Source organism: Fukomys damarensis, unplaced genomic scaffold (genome assembly GCF_012274545.1).
Source record: "Fukomys damarensis isolate Sample0158 unplaced genomic scaffold, DMR_v1.0_HiC HiC_scaffold_16, whole genome shotgun sequence".
In the NCBI taxonomy this organism is placed as follows: domain Eukaryota; kingdom Metazoa; phylum Chordata; class Mammalia; order Rodentia; family Bathyergidae; genus Fukomys; species Fukomys damarensis.
In genome coordinates this window covers 84195434-84216752 of record NW_022900928.1, presented here as the reverse complement: position 1 = coordinate 84216752, position 21319 = coordinate 84195434, and the positions used below count along the sequence as shown (strand labels likewise).

Below are 21319 nucleotides of genomic sequence, written 5' to 3'. Positions count from 1 at the left end.
CAGGGGACATCTGTGTCTGCCCTACCCATGGGAATCCTCACTGAAGATCACTTGCTCCTGTGGGCCCCAACTCCCCTCTCTGGCTGTGCCCCGGAACTCTGGTCTGCCTGGGTGCTGACCCTTGTGAGTTGCAGCAGGTTGGAAACCATGTGTGCAGAATAGAGCAGCACTTTCCAGAGGACTAAGCAGCCAGCAGCACAGGGACCGAGGTCTGGATGGGGGCTTCAAGAGGCACAGTCCAGGATGGTGTCACACTCTTAAAAAAGTGCTCATGTGGCAAAATGACCCCACTGCCCCAGGTATTTTTCCTTTAAAATACATGTGATTTTTAAGTTTGTTTGCTTCTTTCTGAGGCCTCTGCCTGGTGTAGGCACCACATGGGGCACTCGGCCTTCTTGTGGATGACACAGTCGAGGCTTCTCTCCTCTGTACCAGTGAGGCCTCCACACTCATGGGCTCTGCAGCCCTGGAGCCAACTCAGGTAGATTGAAAATATTTGAAGAAAACCACTGGCACAGAACATGCACAAACATCCTTCCTGTCATTCCCTGGATGACGCAGCACAGCAGTGTTCACACACGCTGTATAGACTCAGTGTTGTTAGTGACCAGAGCTGCTCTGACAAACAAGAGGACAGATGTGGGCTGTGTGACCAGCTCACTGCCTTCTATTAGGACCAGAACAGCCTGGTCTGGGATCTGGGTGTGGGGTGGTCCTGGAGCCAATCCTCTCCTGAGTAGGGATAACTGCATACTTAGTTTTGAAATTTTAAAATATAGATCAGATTTTTGGAAGTAAAAATTTTAAGGTGCACACTGTTTTGGTAAGGAAAGAGTTCCATCACTAGAGAAGAAGTAGTCTGTGTGGGGACAGGATGCCCCCCCAATACTGAACGTGTAGGCTTTGCTCTGGCTGTGCCCAGCAGGCCAGGGACTGGCGCAGAGATCTCAGTGCCCAAGCTCAGAGCTGTGGGGCAGGAGGGCACATGGCCCTGGGACTGCAGGGAAAGGAGAGGCCTGGAGGGCCAGGGCACAAAGCCTGTGAGGCACATGTGGCATATTCTACCTCTCCCTGTCCTCGTCATGGCTATGCTGTCCTGCTGAAGACCTGGGACACCAGGCTTTTCCTTCCTTCCCAGCCCTCTCCCTGCTTGCTCTCTGGACACCACAATGACCACAGCATTTGTTATGATGCTGTGGTGTCACCCACGGGCTGTTCAGTAAAAGTCTGCTGCTTACAACATGGTACTAGGAGGAATGGCATCCCTGTCCACGTCCAGTCAGATCCTGGCTTCATGGCCACTGCATTGGTGAGGATGGTGTCCCTACAATATCCCATCAGAATCTGGGGACATGGTCATTATACCGGCTAGAAGAGGGTCCCTGGCATGTCCACTTATATCCGGCAATGTTGCCACTGTACTGGGGAGGATCATGATACCCCCACTCATGTCTAGTAACAATTTGGGGCTATGCCTCTATGTAGGAAAAATGTCTTTGCTGATGTCACCAGGGAAGATGAGGTCACCGCAGTTAAGATGGACTCCATGACTAATGGCTGGTGTCCTTGAAAGGGGGAAATCTAGACACAGAAGCAGACACAATGGGAAAGAAGCTACATGACAACAGTTGGGGCAGAGAACAGAGAGATGTAGCCAGTCTAGGAAATGGGATCGCAGCATCTGGAACCAGGTAGGTCCTGCCTCCTGACCTCCTGAGTCCAGTGAGCACAAACCCTGTTGTCCTAAGCCAACTGCTGTGTGTCACTGTCACAGTCATAGTGGCCCTAAGGCACATTTGCTCACTCCTGACAAAGCACACTTGCTTGCTGCTCTAGCAGGGTGCTCAGGTCAACACCCCAAAGCTGGAGGGCTGAGCAAGATGTGCTGGTCGTTTCCATAATGAATGTGTCTTGAGGTATGTGGTCAGGGTTGATTAAAGACCACAAATTCAGGTAGTGAGAAGAGGGGCAACTTTGCTGTCTGCCACCAATGGCTTCATGTTTCCAGTTGAGTTCTTCTCCAAAATACTCCCCCATTTCTGTGGATTTGGAGGGTTTCAGCCTCTGCTGAGTGTATGCCTTGCATCTGGGTGTTTAAGGGTGTCTGTCTGGGCCAAGCCATCACTCAGGGCAGGAGGACACACTGGACAATGCTGACATCTGCAGATAACGGACTTGGGGCCAGTTGTGCAGATGCTTTCTATGCCTGCATAAGGAGCATCCCCGAGGTGGCCAGGTGTGAGCATGACATCCAGTCACAGGAGTTTGGGAGGGGTGAGGCCAGTGTCTGTGGCCAGACCTCCTCGGGGGGCTTTGCCGCTAAGGGCACAGGGACATCCCAGTGGGGCTGAGGGTCTGGCTACCAACTCCTCTGTCCCAGACACTGTGGTTCCAGGAGCTATTTGCTGCATCCTGACCAAGGTGTCTTACTGATCTGGTACTTTGCCTCACACCAAAATTTGTTCTAGTAATTTCATTTGGAGATGTTTCCTTTGTATTCTCTAAAAGATACTGCATGCTGTGGGCAAGGTTGGAGTGAGCTACCTCCAGCCACCACAGCTGCCCCCAATACTCAGGCAGAAAGAGGGGCTCACTTAGATGAGGGGTTCAGGTGAAGGGCAATGTGTGAGACAGGAATGCAGTGTCCTCCACATCCAAGTGTGCTCACACAGAGGGAAGCGCAGCATCCAAGGCAGAGGGGCCCTCATGCAGGACTATGGGCTCCACAGTGAGACTTATGTGGCATGAAGACGCAGGCACAATAAGAGCAGGTGATGAGGACAACATGCTGCAAGTCCCAGCTTCCTCCCTGCAGCTGGGTTAGCCCGGGATCTCTCGGGTCTCACCTGGGAAATCCCAGTCCTTCCTGACTCCCAGAAAGCCCTGCCTGATTGACCTCTGGCAGTGAGAGCAATATTCCCTCCTTCTAGGAGGGGCAGGAGAAGGTGGACCACAGAGTTGGGAAAGGGAACATGATCGAACGGACTGACCTTTATAGTCATGAATTTCTACATGAGAAGATGGTGCCACTTCTAGGGTCTAAACAGCCCCACTAGAGTATGACCCTTGTATGGCTATCAGCAATGGGGTCTCCACCCACCACACCCACCAGGGCCAACACATGGGTCGGCCCTGCCTCCTCCTGTGTCTACCCTGGGACACAGCAGGCCTGTAGAGTGGCAGAGGTCACAGCCGCTGCTGGAGGAGCACACGTGCTGCTGAGGACCACAGTGTCACTCCCGAACCTGCTCCTTGTTAGCTTTGTCAGAGGCTGGCGAGGGGAAATGCAGAGTTCTGCCCCAGTTTAGGGGATGCTACCATCCACCCTCAATGTTGATGCCTGGGTCTGGTGAGCCAGGATGTGCTGCACAAGGAGTCTGCCTGGCCTTTCAGATGCATGAGACTCCTCAGAGGGGAACTGTACTTTAGCATCTTTGCCTTCCTAAGACTGAAGCAACAGGTAAGGGGCATTTTCAAGTAAAATATAACATTGTAAACATGCATTAACTTCATTTCCTTATACTGAATAAAATGAAATTATAAAGTGGATAAAAAGCAAAGGTCTCTACAGCATCTCAAAGGGGGTTTATCATACTCAAACTTGATGACAGAAAGATCAACAATGAAAATATTAATGGACATATAAGTTCTGGAATCCTGTAATATTTGAAGAATACCTGTAAGTAAGTTTGAACTGGCTTAATGAAATTCAAGGCCTAATTTATGGTCAATTTATTAAGATTTTATTTTTAGAAAAAAGTAGTAATTAAGGAAGACTCACCTGCCAGAAGTCAGCCACCGTGGCAGGCAGTGGTCCTTGGGTGGTGATGTACGCAGGGTTCCTTGGGTCATGGTCCATCTGCAGAGACAAGACGACCGTCACAAGGGTCAGCTGCATAGGTGGGAGACCGAAGAAGAATGCAGTTGAGGAGGACAAGGGTGACAGGGCAGGTGGGCACTCACCTGCACGCAGGGACCCAGCCCACACACCATGCCCTGAGCCTGGACTCACAGGCAGGATGCTTTTCTGAGGCCTGCACTGAGGTTCTAACAGTAGCATCAACAGAAATGGAGAGCAGGAGCCATGAGGGCCCCACATGTGTGGCAGGCTGGTGGCCCTGGCTATACAGCAGCAGTCAAGGGGGCTGGGGCTCAGGGGAACATGGCCCTGGTACCATGTGGATGGCCTCTGCCTCCAGGCTTAGAGCCTGCCTATTACAATGGGTACCCTCTGGGAGGTCTGTGGAGGGCGTGGGCACCCAGCGCCCAGGGAAAGCTTGCTATGACTGCAGGGCTCAGCTGAGCACCCGGACATCTCTGGGCCATGCCTGGGGGCTAAGGCAGTCATGGGCTCACCTCAAGGGCCGCCCGTTGTCCATCCCTGCCCAGTAGCCCAGCACTGGGAATAAGCAGAGGTCCTGGAGCCTTTCCAGGAGCTGATTTGCCCCACATGTGCTGCTGGCTCTAGTGGGGACTCTGAGCTGGAAGATCTCAATTACAACGTGATATTCAAAGACTGATAATGCAGGGACAAAATACAAAGAGCACGAGGACAAAGCTTTGAGAGGCTAGTGGGATGGAAGCCACAGCGGAGAATAGTCATGCCCAGGACCTCCTGGCTACCCTGCAAAAGACAGGGCACGCACCTCACTATGCCCATGTCATGGGGAAGCTCTACTCCCTCCAGCAGGGGCCCCATGACCCACCAGAGGGCAGGAGGCTGGGGGACCTGGCTGAGGCAGATGGTGGCCTACTCAGACCTCCACCTTCCATGTCTGAGGATGAGGACACAAGTGCGATGAGGGACATGGGATGCTCTGAAGCTCAAGATTTTTCAGTGGTGAGAAATGAGAGCATTTTAACCCCATGTAAAATCTCGGATCCCTTTAGAATACTTGGACACCATCAACTTGGAGGCTGTGCGGACACCCATGATGACGCACACCCTGACGAGGTTCAGGGGACACAGTGTAAGTTATCCCTGCAGAACATGCATGGCACTAGCCTGTGGCTGGGCAGCTGGAAAGCTTTGTGCACCTAATTTAGGGGTTCCTAATTAAAATTGGACCTTGTTTGGAAATGCACCTTAAAACACACAAAAATTATGTTCCTCTCCTTCAGAGCCCCAATTAAAATGTTGCAGTAGAAAAACCTTTGGCAGAAATAAGAAGTTTGTTTAGATGTGCACTTGCTGGGGTGACAGCTGTTTTTAGGGACCCATCTCTTCCCTGCAGGTGCACCCCACCTGCATGTGCTTCCTTGCCCTGAGCAACATGTTTAGAAATTCTGCGCTCATACTGGTGGTTTAGGTGCCTTCAAAATGAGAAATACAAGATTTAGAGTAAAAATCGGGACAGGGTTTTCAGAAGGTGTGGTGGATTAACTAATGGTCAATTTGTAACACCCAGCTGAACTGAATCAGTGTGGTCTGGGCATGGAGGATCCACCTGAGGATTGTTTCCAACAGCCAGAAAAAGAGAAATTGAGGGGAAGATTGTGGCCTGATGAGAAGCTTGCCATGGATGGTTTTCTTGATGCAAACTTGACTGTTCTCATCATCAGAGGAGCTGTCACTGGGAATGGCCACTGTTCTTATCAGGGGAGCTCTGATCTGATCTTCACCATGAGCATCACTTCATGGTCCACTATGGATCCCTCAGCCTGCTGGCACAAATCCTTCACCCAACTGGTGTAGGTTTTCCGGCTTCCATTACTGGCCTTTGGGTCTTTCAGGGGCAGATCCTCAATACGGGCAGGCATGCAACATTCCCAAAGGCTGTAGGCCACTGGCTGGACTTGAGGACATTGCCTTGGACTCTAGGACTTTAGCTGGACCTGTGTGGGACACTGCTGTGGGATTCGGGCCCTTGGCTGGATATTTTTGGTCTCTAGTGTGCGGTTAATCTCTTGCACTCCTCTGTATTTGACTTTTTTGGTAAATATCATAAAATAATCCTATAAACTATGTGTCCTATATTAAACGTATTTCCTTGCAAAAACCCTGACTATAACAGAAGGTAAACATGCCTACTTCTGGCATAGGTCTTAGTCACTGAGATTTGGAAATCACGTCAACCCACCCGCTGCTCAGCGCCTCAGAGATAAGCAAAGGAAGCAAGGTCTTGGCAGGGGACTCTGACACGAGCTGGCTCCCCATGCCCCCTCCCCCTGCTCCTCAGCCACCTCTGCTGGGGTTTGGCACCCATCTCAGTCATGCTCCCTGGACAGTGTGGGGCTGGAGAGGGCAGAGCAGGGAGATGTGTGGCTGCACTGACAGAGGTCTCGGTTGTCACTGCAGGATCACGTGTGCAGGGAACATGGGTGAGTCTGTGGCACTGCTGTCTCTAGGGAGGCCTTGGCAGGCCCTCTACTGCAGCTCCACTGTCTTCCTGGCATCTCCCAGTCCTCTGTCCTCTTCATCTTCCTGTTCCTCTTCTAGCTTCCATCTCTCTGGTGAGCTTTCTATCTGGGTGGTGTTGTGTCCCATACACAAACTATGTGACCATGGAGAGTCAGTGCAGTCTTGGCCTCTGTGCCTGTAAAATGGAGTTCTGGGAAAGGGGTGTCGGGTGTCATCTCTAGGTGCCTGGCAGCTCTGGGCTTGTGTTCACATGTGTGCGGACTGGTCTACACATACATGTGCGTCTTACAGCGAAATCCTGGGACTCCATGTTCCAGGGGGCTGAGGCTGTGTGCCCAGCCTGCTTCTCCCTGTGAGTTGCTGCAGAGCAAAGGACCCACTCAAGAGCCCACCTCAGTATTAAGCAGTCGTCCCCAGCAGGGGCTTCTGCAAGGTCATGGATGGTCCAAAGTGACTGATTTCAAGTGACTTCACAGTGACTGATGGTCAGAGGACACCAGGACTCAGCTACAACCAACAGTATAATTTTGCTTGAACATTTTTTTTTTTTTTCAGAAAAAGGAAAACCATTCTCTTGTGTTGACTCCATTGTCCCTCTGTGGAGTGACCTCAGAAAGGGAACCAGTGAAGCATTGCTGTGTTCTGAATGGAGGGTCTGGGATCTGCCATCAGCTGTGGGGTGACAGTCGATACATGAGCTGACCGACTGGTTTAATCTGTGTGAAAAACCCTAGTGGCAGTCCCCCAATATTCCAAACCAAATGGAATGATTCTAGAAACAGAGCATTCAACCTCCCCAGATCACGGAACCTGTCCCACAGCCCCAGGCTCATGGGGATCGTGCCCACTGGAAGTGCCCCAGAGGGGTGTTTGTTTCCATACCTGGCACCAACGCTTTCTTCAAAATAGACCTGGGCTGGGCTAATAGGTTGGGTTAACAGGTCCAGGTGCCAAGAGTGGTATCTACTGGGGCTTCAGCTCCAGAAGCCATCAGGAAGAGACCAACCTGTAAGTATGAATTGTTTCCTATTTTTCCTTGAGTTGAGATTTTTGTGAGTACAGTGCTGAGAGTAAACCATCATTATGCATGCAGATGCTTGGCTGCAAATAGTTCCTGAGAACCAAGAGTAAGCCCTTGTATCTTCTAGTCTCTCAAGAGCCTCACCCACCTCGCTGTTGTCCTTTGCTGAGGAAGGAGCCCTCTGTCCTGCTTAGCTCAGGGATGTGCATTTGAATGGAAATAGTGAGCAATCTCTAGCCTTCAGTAAACATGGTGGGCTTGTTTTCGGGAGTCTGAGGACCCTTGGGTCTGGGTCTGATCATAAGCTCTTGTGCTATTGGTGCCTTAGCCCAGCATCCTCCTGAGCTGAGTCCTGAGAGAAGCTGATGGGTTTCTCTCTCAGACACCCCAGCAGCGGAGCAGAATTCCCATCTGCTTTCATGACCTCTAATTTAAAAGCAAAGATTGCACATTATTTACTACTGGGTGGCTTCCCTGAAATTTAATGAGGACTAAGTACAAATATGACAGATGTAATTATCATAGTTTCATTCTGCACAGCCAGGGTCTTGTGCTGTAATTGCAAGCTTTCCATTCCATGGCTGCTGGAAGGTCATTATCATTCAGCCTCCATTTATTTCAGAGGGAAGAGGCACTGTGGGTTTCTAGTTCATTCCTATAGCTCAAATTTGACAAAAAAAAAAAATAGTACTGTGGTATGAAGTAAAGGAGAAAGAAAAAGGCACTGTAAAATTACTCTTCTCTCCTACATTGGCTTCTGCCCCAGGTCCCGGACAGGGAGGCTGCTCTGGACTCACACCTGAGAAGTGTGTGTATGTATTCCTAAAGCAAATTAGAAAAAAAAAAAAAAAAAGTACTGTGGTATGAAGTAAAGGAGAAAGAAAAAGGCACTGTAAAATTACTCTTCTCTCCTACATTGGCTTCTGCCCCAGGTCCCGGACAGGGAGGCTGCTCTGGACTCACACCTGAGAAGTGTGTGTATGTGCCTCTGTGTGTGTGTGTGTGTGTGTGTACAGCACAACCACTGCACCCAGTGTGTGCCAACAAGCCCGGCTAGCTGGGATACCTCAGCTGCTACAGACCAGGACTCCCCATGATGGGGGAGCTAGGCTCAGCCACGGCAGACTCTTGATGCTGGGACTTGAAAGTGACAGCATTGCTTCTCTGGCCTTCATATCTGGTGTGTTCCAGGAAAAGGAATGACTGCTGTAGGAAGAAAGTGGCTTTTCTTTTCCTTCAGTTTTGTTGTTATTTCTTTGGTGCTGGGAGTTAAATCTGGGGGCTTTGCTCATGCTAGGCATGTGTTCTACCACTGGGGTACAACCCAGCCCTTTGCAGACAGTGCGAGTATCCGGCACTGTCCCCTGCAGGTCAGGGACAAGTCCAGGGACTTACAAGCCTTGTTCCCAAGGAACAGTGTTGTTTGAGAATCACGAGCTGGGTAAGTGCATGAGGTGCTGGCTGAGATTCTGAATTGGTCTTGTGGAGAAGGATCAGCAGCAGGTGAGAGCATCTGGGGCAGATGGACCCATCTTGTGCCACTTCTGCGAGGTGAGGAAGTCATCCTCATGACCCATCACCAGGTCGGGAGCAGGTGGGTGGAGAGAGAGTGCTCTGGACCAGCTCCCCATTCTGAGTTCATTTTTCAAAGTGTGTGTGCTCTCCTTGTGGGCTGTGACTCTTCAGGGAAGGTGACGCTGGGGTCTCAGTGAAAATACAATGGTGCTGACATGATCAGCAGTGAAGGATGCGTGCCATCCAAAGCCCTCATGTTCTATTTATGGTCCCGTTCTCACCACCAGCAGCAACCCAAGAGGGCAGGAAGGCCAGGGACCCTGTGACATGCTGGACCCCAGAGATGACCTGAGTGCTCTTGACCTCCCTGATGACACACTGCAGGCTGAGACGGAGGAGCAGTGTAGAATCGGAAACGCTGTAGCTCAGGTCACAAATCCACACTGAATTGTGTCTCTCCTGCTTGGTTTCACCCACGGTCAGATAGGATCTCCAGGATCTTGGCTCTGGACACCTCATTTACTTCTCTTCCTTCCTGCCCTTGCTCTAACTCACCTGGGAGAACAGCCCAGTCCTTACCAAGAAGATCCCCACATCCTGGCCCCTCTGCTGAGGAGACCCCATGCCCTGGCTTCTCTACTGCTCCTCCCACCCACTCTGCTCATCTGACTTCCCCTTTGCAGCTGCCTGCTGCCTCTGGGCTTGGTATGGGTGAACACATAAGTGGTTCCCACAGTCACAGGTTTCCTTGAGGACCAGTGAGGAGGCCCATGGAAGTCAAGGGTGCTTGAATGGGGGAAGCCACCATGCCACTGTCCCCAGATGCAGGGCTCCTTCACCTTCATGTGCAGTCCTCGAAGCCACAGCCACAGATGCTGGCTCGTGTTTTATTAAAGTGATACTGATCACCACAGAACCTGAGGCAGAAGACTTTGAAGCTCTGAGCTGGTCTTGAGATCACTGACACAGGGGTGGGTTTGGGCCTAGATTACTGTCTCCCTGGAACACAGGGACAATAAGCAGCTCCAGGAAAGGGGCTGCCCCCAGCAGGAATATCCTCTGGGCACAGCCTCCTCACCATTTTGTTCAAACCTGGACCTCCAGGTCCACTCTGTCCAAGCGGCCTGCCTGAGTGAGAGAGGGGCAGGAGGCCTGGGACATTGCTGCCATGCCCTGCAGGGAGACCTTCTAGTGACTCCTGCTCCCTGAGGAGAGCTGGCTAGGCCTTGGTGGTACTCACGATGGGGCTGGCGTTGATGTAGTCTGAGTTGCCGTGGCTATTCTCGGCCTTCAGCAGGATCCGGGAATGGTCATCTGTAAGCAACATGAGAGCAGGTCAGGGTCACCCTGGTCCCTGTGTCCCTTCTAATGGGATCTCCCTCCCTTCAGCACAAGAGGCACAGCCAGAGCCTGTGGGGCATGGCCCAGAGCCTGCCTAGGGACGGGGGGTTCCAATGTCTCTTTCATATAAAGCTCACACACCAACGGTGTTTCCTCTGCGGTATTTTATATGCTTTTTGCCTTCACATCACAGATACACTTGTCAACATACAATAAATAGACATAAGTGAGAACATTAGCCAATTGGCTATCATCTGAAATACAAGATTTTGTAGTTGATGAATGGTTACATCCCTAAGGTTACTGGACATAAGACCTAAAGAACCTGCAGCCAAAAAGGGAAGAGAATCAAGAGGAAGCTCATGAGCATGAAGATGGCCTGAATAGGAAGACACCAGACTCGCCACAGCGCTAGAGGTTTATGAAGAGCAGCGTGGACAGTTTGTGAGCCACCTGGCCTTGGCATAGAGCGAGCCCTCTGCTCACTGTGTTCCTCTCCCTGTGCCTTTCTCCTTGCCACCTAGGACTCTGCAGGGCACCCTCAGCAGGAAGGCGGGAGGAGTGTGGTGAGAGGGTGTGGGGCTGCCCCCAGTGCTATGTGGGACCCAACCCTGGTCTTCTCTCCGGTGGAGATGACAACGTCTGTCTGGGGCCTCTGGAAGCCAGTGTGGGAGCTTTCCTCTGACTCACCCAGCTCCCAATTCCCACATATCCAGCTACTTCCCATGGTAAAAAGGGCCTGGTCACCAGAGTGCCTTGGTAGTGAAGGCCTGGAGACTGTGCTTGACTTGAACCTTCATTTCTCTTGGAGATTTTACTCAGTTTTTTTTTTTTAAACAACAGATTCTGGGGCTTGGGAAATAGTGGGTCTTGTAACAGGTGAAACTTGGAAAGTTCATCTGTGGGTGATGGGATGGTGCCAGAGGCTCTCCTGGGAGCTCTTCCTATGGACACAGTTGATCCCTTGTGTATGTGCATGTGTGTGTATGTTTGTGTGTATGTGTGCGTGTGGTTGTAGAGTGAAGAGTTTCTAAGTCATCCTAGCAGCTTTTATTGCCCTGGTACTTGGGCTTGGATCCAAGGCCTCCAGGGTGCTGAACAAGTGCTCAGTCACACCCCAGCCCACTGGCTTTCAGCAAAGGTGTGAATAACAATCCCAAAGTCCCAGGGATGCAATGGCTTCTTCCTGCACACATTTATTCCTAAGAGGGTGCAAAGTGGCAGTGACAGGAAATTGAAATAAAATTCACAAGAAAAAAATTGGTCAACTCTAACTTTCCAACATGCTACAAACGCTGCCCCCCAAATCAGAGTCTAGAAGCTCCGATTCACAGGATGGTACTGCACAATCTTGCAAACAAGATGCCCACTGCATGCAGAGGTGGCCCACTGTCTCAGGGCACAGCCATACTGAAATCTGGAATGAAGAGCTGGACTCTAGCTGGGTTCTGAGTGCTGAAGTATTTCTGACCTGGGCAGTTTTAGGCATGTGTGCTATGGCAACTGGCGATTGCTCCTAGCTGTCGGAGAAACTGTTACAAAGAGCAGGTTGGGAGTACATGGGGACAGGGAAGGAAAAATCACAGCTTGCAATTTCCCGTGTTGTGAGTGGGACACAGCACATGCACCCTAGAAGGGCAAGGTGGGGAGGCCGAGGCAGAGCCAGCCTCTCACAGGGGACAGTGCTGCCTCACTCTCCGGCCCCTGTGTGCCATGGATGGCTGTGTTTTCTCATTGTAAAGTTGAGAGGTGCCCCTAAGCTGGGAAGTCCCTGTGAGACATGGATGTGGCCTCCTAAGACCCTACCTGCACTGTGGACTGGAGGGATGGTCTGCTGGGAGCCCTCCATGCCCTAAGGTGGTGACAGCCACACCACTGAGCTACTGCAGTGCTTGGTTTCAAGTTGGGCACAAGGGCTATGAGAACTTCAGAGGCCCTCCACCCCCTCAGAAGGTAAGGGTGGTTCTGCATCAACACCTTCCTCTTAAAATTAAATGAGACAATGCTTTTGGCATTGGGCCATCTTGAGGCCCACTGGAAGGACCGAGCATGGCGGATGGCACTATGTGCATAGGAACGAGGTTTGTTGGGTGGATACTTTGCTGCTGGGCACATCTCCAGACTACTTGGTGGTTCGTCTTTTTAAAGAGATGCTCTCACCAAGCTCTGGGTTTCCTGAGGACAGGCTCTGGCACTGCCAGGGTTGGTAAGGTTGCCTATGTCTGCTAGGATGCTGGGGAGGGTGGTGGTCTGGTGGAAGCTGGGTGCTGCCCCAAGCTCAGTGCAAGCTGGGGAAGCAAGCTGGGTGGCCACTCCCTGCACTCCTCACTGATTGAGCCCCCTGCTCCTGGACCATGTACCTTCCTAGCACTGGGGCCACAGTACATTTCAGGGAGGGCTTCTCAAAAACCCTGGATTCCAGAGCCAGGGCACAGGAAGTCTGCCTAGCTACTTCTTTTTCCTCCAACAAGACCCACAGGTCTCTGTCTTCCCAGGGAGGGGAGGGGGAGGTGAGTGTGGAGAGGATGCTTGAGGAATGAGCACCTTGGGCCTCCCTCCCAAGCTCCTGAAGTATCTGTTGGTGTCAGTGGACACCTCAGGCTTCTCTGATGCTCTGTATTTTCACATACATCATCTCTGAACACCCGGAATCCTGTGTCATGGGTCAAGTAGGCACGATTTGGCTCTCCGGCAGGGTCCTTGGCAGCAGCAGATGTGGCCTTGTGTCCCAGCCCTACCATGAACTCTCCAGGTGATGCTGAGGTAGACGATTCATGTGTCACACATCAGATTCTTCTTCCTAAACATAGTCATGGCACCCAGCTCACGGGCTGCTGGGATGGGCAGTGAGGAGCTTGGGAGGGAGCTCCAGGTCACAGAGGACACCTGCCAGAGCACAGGCCTCCACACGGGCATAGTGTACCCAGGGCACATGGTCTCTGCAGTAAATATAAGATGAATTTAAGCAACCACAGGAGAAGCAAGTTCCCAACATCTCCTGTGGATGGTGGCTGTGCTGGAGTCCCACAGAGCCCTTAGTAGCCCAGGTCAGCAGACTCAAGACTGGAGCCTGCTGTGTCCTGGAGGGAGGGAGGCACCTGGAGGCTGCTCATGACTTGAATGTCCCCCTGCAGTGTAGCTCTTTGAAGATGTCTCCTGGCTCTGTTCTTCCTTTCAACTGAGGGAGCCCATGTAGGTAGCCATCAGCCTGGCTTTTGTCATCCCTAGATGCTTTGGTCAGAACATCAGATGGAGTAGGTGGTCCACAGGTGTGGGCTCCATGGTGCTGGACAACAGAGCAACCCTATTTAGGTGGGGCCATGTCAGTCAGCTCTTCTGTCCCTGGACAAACATTGGCACCCAAAACATAAAGGAGGAGAGCATAAATGTGGTTTCAGGAGATTTGGTTCATGGTTGGCTGCTCCAAGGCCAGAGCCTCATCGTGGAAGGGCATGGTGGAACAGTGCTGCTCAGTTCATGGTGGCTGCACAGCACAGCAGGGGAAAAGCACTAGAAGGAGGGGGCTCAGGACCAGGTAGACACCCCGTGACCACGCAGACATGTCCAGGACCCCGCTCTACTCATCTGCCGAGTGTCTCTCACTCTAATCAAGTTGGCATCAGAATTGATGATCACAGGGGCCCCAGCTGTCTGCATTTTCTGTTGAGATTTAGATGGAATCATTTATGCCATGGGCACCATGTTCTTGCCTCAGTGGTGTGGCTGATGGCAATGTGGACACATCTGGTGAGAGTAGGTAGCAGTTTGCCGCTGTGCAGCTTCAGGGGATTCTTGGCTTGGGATGGCATCAGTGACCACGGCTCCTCTGTGGTTTCATGGATCCACTGGTAGTATGACTTACGATGAGGTCTCTGCCAGAGGTCACCCACTGCTGTCCTACACCAGCCATGGGTGCGGGCCTTGCTTCTCCAGCTATTGCACATGGAAGACTGTGTTCTGACTTGTTATGGTAGAGGCAAAGTGACACATCATCATGTCACATCTATTTAGCTCTAGGATGCTAGACGAGCCTCTCTGCAGATCTGAAGACATGACGACAAGTGGCAGGGTGACTGTTAGACCCCATCTGTGGGGTGCATCCTCTGTGGATAAAGGCTCCTCCCCACTCTGTCTGCTCCCTGCTGCGATGCTTGTGACCTAGGCTTGGGTGATCATGAAGGCCAATGTGCACAGAAAGCCACAGAGCTCTGTTCATGGCCTCCATGGATGGTGACATGACCTTGCATCTGGGCAAACAGGGATGGCTAGGGTGTCACACCAGAAAAGCCCCCTGCATCCTGCAACAGTCTCAATATGAGACTGTTCCTCTCCAGAGGCTACTGGGGAGCTGCCAAGCAACCATTCCCTGTGTTTGGCTTCCCTGAGAGCCCACCAGCAGAGCTCTGGAGCTGTGACAGTGAGCTAAAGGTGGTGGTCTCGAGTTGTGCTCTTGTTTCTAAGGTGTGTCACCATTATCCCCAACAGGTCTCTGAGAAAGCAATTCCCAAATAGGACCCTGTGTGCAAACAGAGTACAGGGTCTGATTCTGACCACACAAGCCCCACTGCCTGTCTCTGTGTGGAAGGGGAACTCCCAGGAGAGGCTATATGCCAGGCCAAGCAGGCCACTCCAAGGAGCTGAGCCGAGTCCCTCCAAAAAGACATGTGTGCCCAGAAACAGGGTCCATACATAGTCATGAAGTTAGACAAAGTCATGGAGGTGGTGTCTTTAGCAAGGGCAGTCTGGACACAAACAGGAGAAGACATTATCTGAGCCCAGAAGAAAGCCTGCAGGCAGAATCAGCCCAGTCGCTCCTTGATTGGGACATCAGGTAAGACACAGAGCGAATGAGCTCTGGTGCTGGAGCCACCCTTGTGCTGTTAGGGCAGACAGCTCAAGCAAGGGGATACAACTAGATATGGGGTGATGCAGGGAGTTGCTGTCATGATGGCCACAGGTGTGTAGAAGGTCCTTATGTTCAGGAGATGTTGACTAGAGTACTTTGATGTCTGCTGCCTGAAACCTACTTTGCCAAGAATAAACAAAGCCCACACACCTGTCACTCAGTCGCAGCGTGATGACATGTGGAAGTAGTGGCATGTCCAACCTGGCAGGGGGCCATGCCAAACCCCAGAAGGGGGACCCCTAGGGAGCAGATAGGGGATGCACCGGGCTTGCTGGTCGGCAGTCATCGCAGGGTGAAGGCTGGGCACCTGTGGGGACTTCAGCAGGGGGCATGAAGGACCTCCAGCTCTGGCTCCTTTGCTTGCACAAGGGAGATGCACCAAGGACTGCACAGGCATCAAGACACTGTGGGGACCTAGCTGGCACTGGGTCCATGCTCCAATCCTGGGAGGCTGGATCGCAGATCTTGGTCAGGGTAGGGAGGCTGGACATGGAGCCCACGCATTTCCTGGGCTCTGTTCTGTCATGACATGGAGACAGGAGAAACGTGTACCAAACAAAAGCTGGCAGCACAGTGTGGAGACCATGGTGAGTCAAGGGCCAGGATCTCCATGGTTCTGAACAGGGTTTCACCCCCAGAGACAACTCAAGGTCCAGGTCCCTGTCATACTCAGAGATTGTGGGAGGGTGCATGGTGGCTGGGGTTCTTGGCCCAGCAATGTTCCTCATGGAAAAGACCTGGGTTTCAGGGGAAAGCCACCAACATGGCCAACATGGCCAAGGGCACCATTGAATGCAAACTCCACTCTCTTGCTGGAGCACTGGATGAGGGTCCATCCTCTCCGGGTAGAATCCTAGGACTGAGAGCGGAGACTGCGTGGTCCAGTTAACCTGGCTCTGGGACTATGAGCTGGGCTGGCACTGCCCTGTCTGACCATAATGCTTTCAGGATATGAGAACAGGACCTCCCTGTCTATCCTGTGTCCCTAGTCTGCAACCCTCCATTCCCTCTCAAAATACTTCTGTCACGGTCTGTGTCTGCTGCTCTCTCTGTGGTATTCTAATAAAGAAACAAAGGGTTTTTTTTTTTTCTGTTTAAAACAGTGCACCAAAATAGTACCAGAGTTCTGTTCTTAATTTGAGAGGCAGACAACAAACTGTTCTTTTTAAACCATTCAAAACTCTGGCCATGCATGAGCACATTAAGGGCCTCAAACTTCTGAGATAACATAATGAGAAAGACCCAGTGCTGAGCGAGCACCTCATGAGCATCAGCAGCCTTCTCCTCTCAAGAGTGTTCTGGAGAGTGAATCTCTGAGCTGGGAGGGGCCCAGTGTGGCCAGTAATCCTGCTGTGAGTGTCCTACAGCCTCAGCCCCAGGAGTCACACTCAGACAGCATCACGTGGGCCAAGGCACCAAAGTGGGGAGGGTGGAGAGGGGCTCCTTAGGGTGAGTGGGAGAACAAACTCAGAGGCCACACCATGCTGCACAGAGCAGTGGCGGGATGTGGCTTCACTCTTGGGGGCAGGTGACAGCAACCTGTTGCATTCAGCCAGTGGGAGGAGGCAGCACCAGGGAGGAATGGGAGGCCAGAGGGTGCACAGTGAAGACCTTTCTTGGGAAAAGGTGGGAACCCAAGAATGTCACCACCAGACATGGTCATAGGAGCAAATGCAGAGTGCACAACAGAGCCCACTTCCTCCTGAAGACACCAAGATGCCACCACCAAGAACATTTGTCAGGCTCCCTCGGAGCCCAAGGAAGGCAGCCCATGGCCCACTCCAGCCTCACTGCAGGGCCAGCTCCACCTGCTGGGAGGACAGGGTGGACAGAGAGAGAGGATGAGAGAGGGTCAGGGCTCCTGTTGGAGCTGGGAGAGAAGTGAGGACTGGCGAGGGCCAGGCAGCAGAGCAGGTCACATGTGAGGGCCAAATACACCACTCACTCAAACACACCCCACCCAGGTGCTCCAGCCAGACGTGGGCCTCATCACCCCATGAAACCATGTTTACTCTAGCTCTGCAGTGCCAGCCAGGCAGCCAGGACTCTGAGGGTAGCTGGGCTCATCCTGGCACTTCTGGACAGGTCACTCTCTTAGTCTTGGAAGGGGCAGACCTAGGGCTCAGTACAGGGGATGCCCAAGGACCTGGTCCTCCTTGCCTTGCCCAGAGGACTTGTTCCTGAGGACAGTGCTCAGCTCTCACTGGAATCCTCACCTCTGAACTTGCTGCTGACACTGTGAAGATGGAGCTCCAGGGCCATGCGGGCCAGTTACACAGCGCAAGGACACACCAGTGCCTGACCCTGCCATGGGCTGGCTGTTCCTGGAAGGTTTGTCACAGAGGAGCAGTCTGGATTCAGTCCTGACCCAAAGCTGGTGATCCATTTTCCATCAGACATGAGCAGTCTCATGCATGTGCATCTATGGGCCTGTCTACTCCCAACTCCAGCCCTAGGGCTTGAACCTAGGCCAGTATAGAAGGGGCTCGGCAGGTAGAGGCTGGGTGCCCACCCCTGTAGACACTTGCTGGTACGTACAGGTCAGCACGGCTGGGCAGCGGTTCTTGGCCAGGTTCTCCTCCCTCTGGGCGGCAAGTGAGCTGCTGGGCTCTGCCTGGTAGGCACACAGCGCCTCCCACTCTTTCTCCAGCCGATTCTTGTTCTGCAGGTGGTCCTCCATGTAGGCCTGAAAAGGAGAGGAAGTCAGGAAAGTGTGCAGGGCACAGAACACAGTGCTCTCTGAGTCCTTGGTACTGAGTGTTCCTGAATCCTGTGGTGGTTTCTGGAGCAGTGTGAAACCTAGCATACCCAGCTTCGAATATGCAGATGGGCCAGACAGAGCTGGCATGGAAAATATGTGAGGGCGAGGGACTCTGGGCTGGAGCAGGTGGGCTGGACCCTGGCATAGGAACATGGTCAGGCCAGGGTGCTGTGCCAGGGGACAGAGGACACAGTGCACAGGGGAGGGGCTTTGGGTTGGGGCTGCAAGGGTGATGACACTGGTGCTTGGGAACATCCTGAGGACATTGCCACCCATGTGAGCAGGAGCAGATGTGGAGACAGTTCACAGCAAAGAACAGCCCTGGGTGGGCTATAACACAGGGCTTAATGCTCCACTAGATGAGAACTCCTAAGGAACTGAGTTTACCAATGGACATCCTGGGCTCCGGTCATTCGATTTATCCTTCTCTTCCTGACTACCAGCTAACAACAGATGCCACCTCATAAGAATTCCTCAAAATCATCTACTTGACAAACAGAAAGCACAGCGCTGGACCTCACAGTCAGAGTGGCATTGGAGCCTGGGGCAGGGACTCAGCCTTGTGGGCTGGGGAGGGTGGGTTGCTGTGGGAGGCATAGCCCCAAAGCAGCCATCCGTCTCTCCTGAGTTCCAGGTGGGCCATGTGGACATGCCACCAGGTTGCCCAGGACACCCATTTTGTGAGAAGCTGTCATCTCCCAGGGAGGGGCTGACACACATCTTGCATGTGCCATGGTGGGCACCAGCATGAGATAGGTGCATGCTTATACACACATACTATCCATGTGAAAACACAGGTATGAGAAAGGTGTTTGGGAATTGGTTTACCCCAGAGACAGAGAGAGTCACCAACTATTAAGTTCAGCTTATCCTTCTCCTGTCCCTTGTCCTGCTTGTGCTCACACAGAGATTGTTTCCCTGAAAATGAGTGGGACAGGAAGGGAAGGGTCCTCCTCACATCCCACACAGCCCCTCAGCCTGTGTCCCCTCCCTGCTGCTCTGACAGTGCCAGCTCTTGGCAAGTGTGGCCCAGGAATCCGGGGCATGCAGATGGCACGTGGAGTCCCTGTCTGGGAGCAGCCAGGGAGCTGCTGTAAGGCATGCAGCAGGGGACATGCTGGAGGCTTGGGTGTCCCCATCACCCTGCAGCCTGCATGACCCACTCTCCATCCAGTGTCCCTATATGTGAGCCTCGGGCCTCCCAGTGTGGAGCAGCCACCCATGGAGATGGCCCATGGGGTGAAATCAGGCAAAATCCAAATGGTCCCATCTAGAGAATGGAGATCACTTGCTGTTCTCTTCTGAGATGACCATTATAGAATATCAAACACACATTCTTGTCCCACAGTTTCTTAGAGCAGAAAGTTCTGTGGCCAGATGCACTATCTAAATTGTGGGATGACCACAGCTGGCTCCTCCAGCCTGAGCCCTGAGGCTGCATAGTCCAGGCAGGTGTGTAGCCACTTTTCTTGGTTCCTGGTGAAAGATCCTGTCCAGCTGTGCTTTGGAAATAGCTCTTACAAAAACCACACGGACACCTGAGCTTCTCCCAGCAAACTATGGAGACCAGCAGGCCTGGACCATCCCAGGTGTCACCTGCAGGGGGCCTGGTGGCATCCGAGTACCTGTGCACTGCACTGCTTAACCCCCTGCATTTATCTTCCCTATGGCAAGTGCAATCACTGAGCATCCATGCATATTTCTAAAATCATGGTAAGAAATCTAAAGTGAGCTTCGGGTTAGCAAGCTTGGCTATGGAAGGGAAGACGTGGTATGATATTGTTTTCCCCTGAGACGTTAGTTTCAGGTGGACTTGATTATATTAAATAGGCAAGATTGTCAGTCTCTTAGCACTCACTCCAGCAGGCTGTCAGTCCTTTTCCATATGCTTCGATTCAGTACGTCCTGTATTTTCTACTAACATTCTTAGGAATCATCATTCATTATAAGAAACTGATATGACTGCACCCAGCCACATCCTCAGAGTCTCCCCTCTTCTGTGGTTTGTGGGTAAAATGCCTCTCATCTGCCAATCTGTGGGAAGCTGGCCTTTGTGATATAATAACACATTTTAATCAATAAAGAAAAACCAGAAAGTGCCACAGTCACTCAGTGCTCTTCAGGGACGCGAAGAGCCAGAGCCCAGACAGAGGCAGCCTTGCTGGCCAGGCATCAGTGGGACTTCAGCAACACCCAGCCCACCTGCCCATGGGCTTCAGCTGGAGATATTGGTGAGCAGACACCCAATCGTCTTTACTTCACAAGGACCGTGCATGTGCAGGGTGAGGGGCACAAGGGCTTAGCTTTTAAAAACCTGTGACATCTTTGACATATAAATAGCACACGTAGAAAAGAGCAGAAAACCAAGACAAGAATGAAAACAAAAGGTTTGAATAATGTGATTGCCCAGCGCAAACTCAAAGGCTTTCAGATTCAGCCCTTCTCCCTACTCAGGCCAACTTGCTTTCTCTTCAGAGATGGATACTGACTATTATCGACACTCGGGTATTCTCAATATTATAGATTTTTCTTATTTCAGATGAAAAGATGACAATAAGAGGCTTACATGTTATATAAAGCAGAACCAGAGAAGGCAAACAGTTGGTTTTTGGCTCCCACAGCCAATGGCAGCTCTGTGGCTGAAGCCTGGACTTGGAGCACACGGAGGCTCAATCCTGGCTGGGTTCCTGATGCCACATCAGCCTCTTGCTGCTTTCGTCATGGAGCAACCAGGCAGTGGTTCCCTTGCCGCAGTAGACAGGATGTTGGGTGCATGGCAGCATGAGCTCAGAACACAGTAGCTCTTCCTGCACACAGGTACCTGTGGCAAGTGTGACTTGTGGGTCAAGCACAGGGACAGAGCAGCAACAGCCCTTGCAGCCCTTGGCAGCTATAGCCCATGACAAGAGCTTTCAGCTTTTCACTTATAGGAAGTTCTCTTCAGCTTTTCTCTGGCACATCCAAGTGGTTGGTATTGTGGCCCTCGTGTTTTCATCACCAAGTAAGGGCACCAAACACCAGCCCATGACACCATGCACTTGACCTGAAAACTGCAGAGGGGCACACACTGTGTGCAGATGTTAGACAAAAGCGAAGTTCCTGCCCTGGGTGGGATGGTTTGGAAGGTGGGAGAGTCCACCTTGTTCCTTGGAATGTCTGCAATCTAAAACTCAGGAATATGTTCATTTCTGGGATTTTCCAGGTAATCTTTTCAGACCACAGCTGACCACAGGTAGCTGAAACTTCAGAGAGTGAGACTGGGAATGAGGGAGACATCAGTGTTTCTGTTGAAGTACCACCTTCAACAACCAGCAAGGGCCAGGAGTGGTGTATACACCTGTAATCTCAGCTGCTCAGGAGGCTGAGGCAGGATGATTGAAGGTTCAAGCCCAGCTTGGGCAACTTAGTGAGACC

General features: G+C 52.0%; 1 protein-coding gene across 1 annotated transcript in view; it reads right to left on the bottom strand.

Annotated features, from left to right (window-relative positions):
* Ptprn2 (protein tyrosine phosphatase receptor type N2) overlaps window positions 1-21319 on the bottom strand; it is a 523272-nt gene that overhangs the window by 30776 nt on the left and 471177 nt on the right. Inside the window, exons 15-17 of the mRNA XM_033763957.1 lie at window positions 17683-17830; window positions 10138-10211; window positions 3782-3859 (exon numbers count right to left, since the gene is read on the bottom strand). Coding sequence (XP_033619848.1) covers window positions 3782-3859; window positions 10138-10211; window positions 17683-17830 — 300 coding nt within the window. The remainder of the gene's footprint in view (window positions 1-3781; window positions 3860-10137; window positions 10212-17682; window positions 17831-21319) is intronic.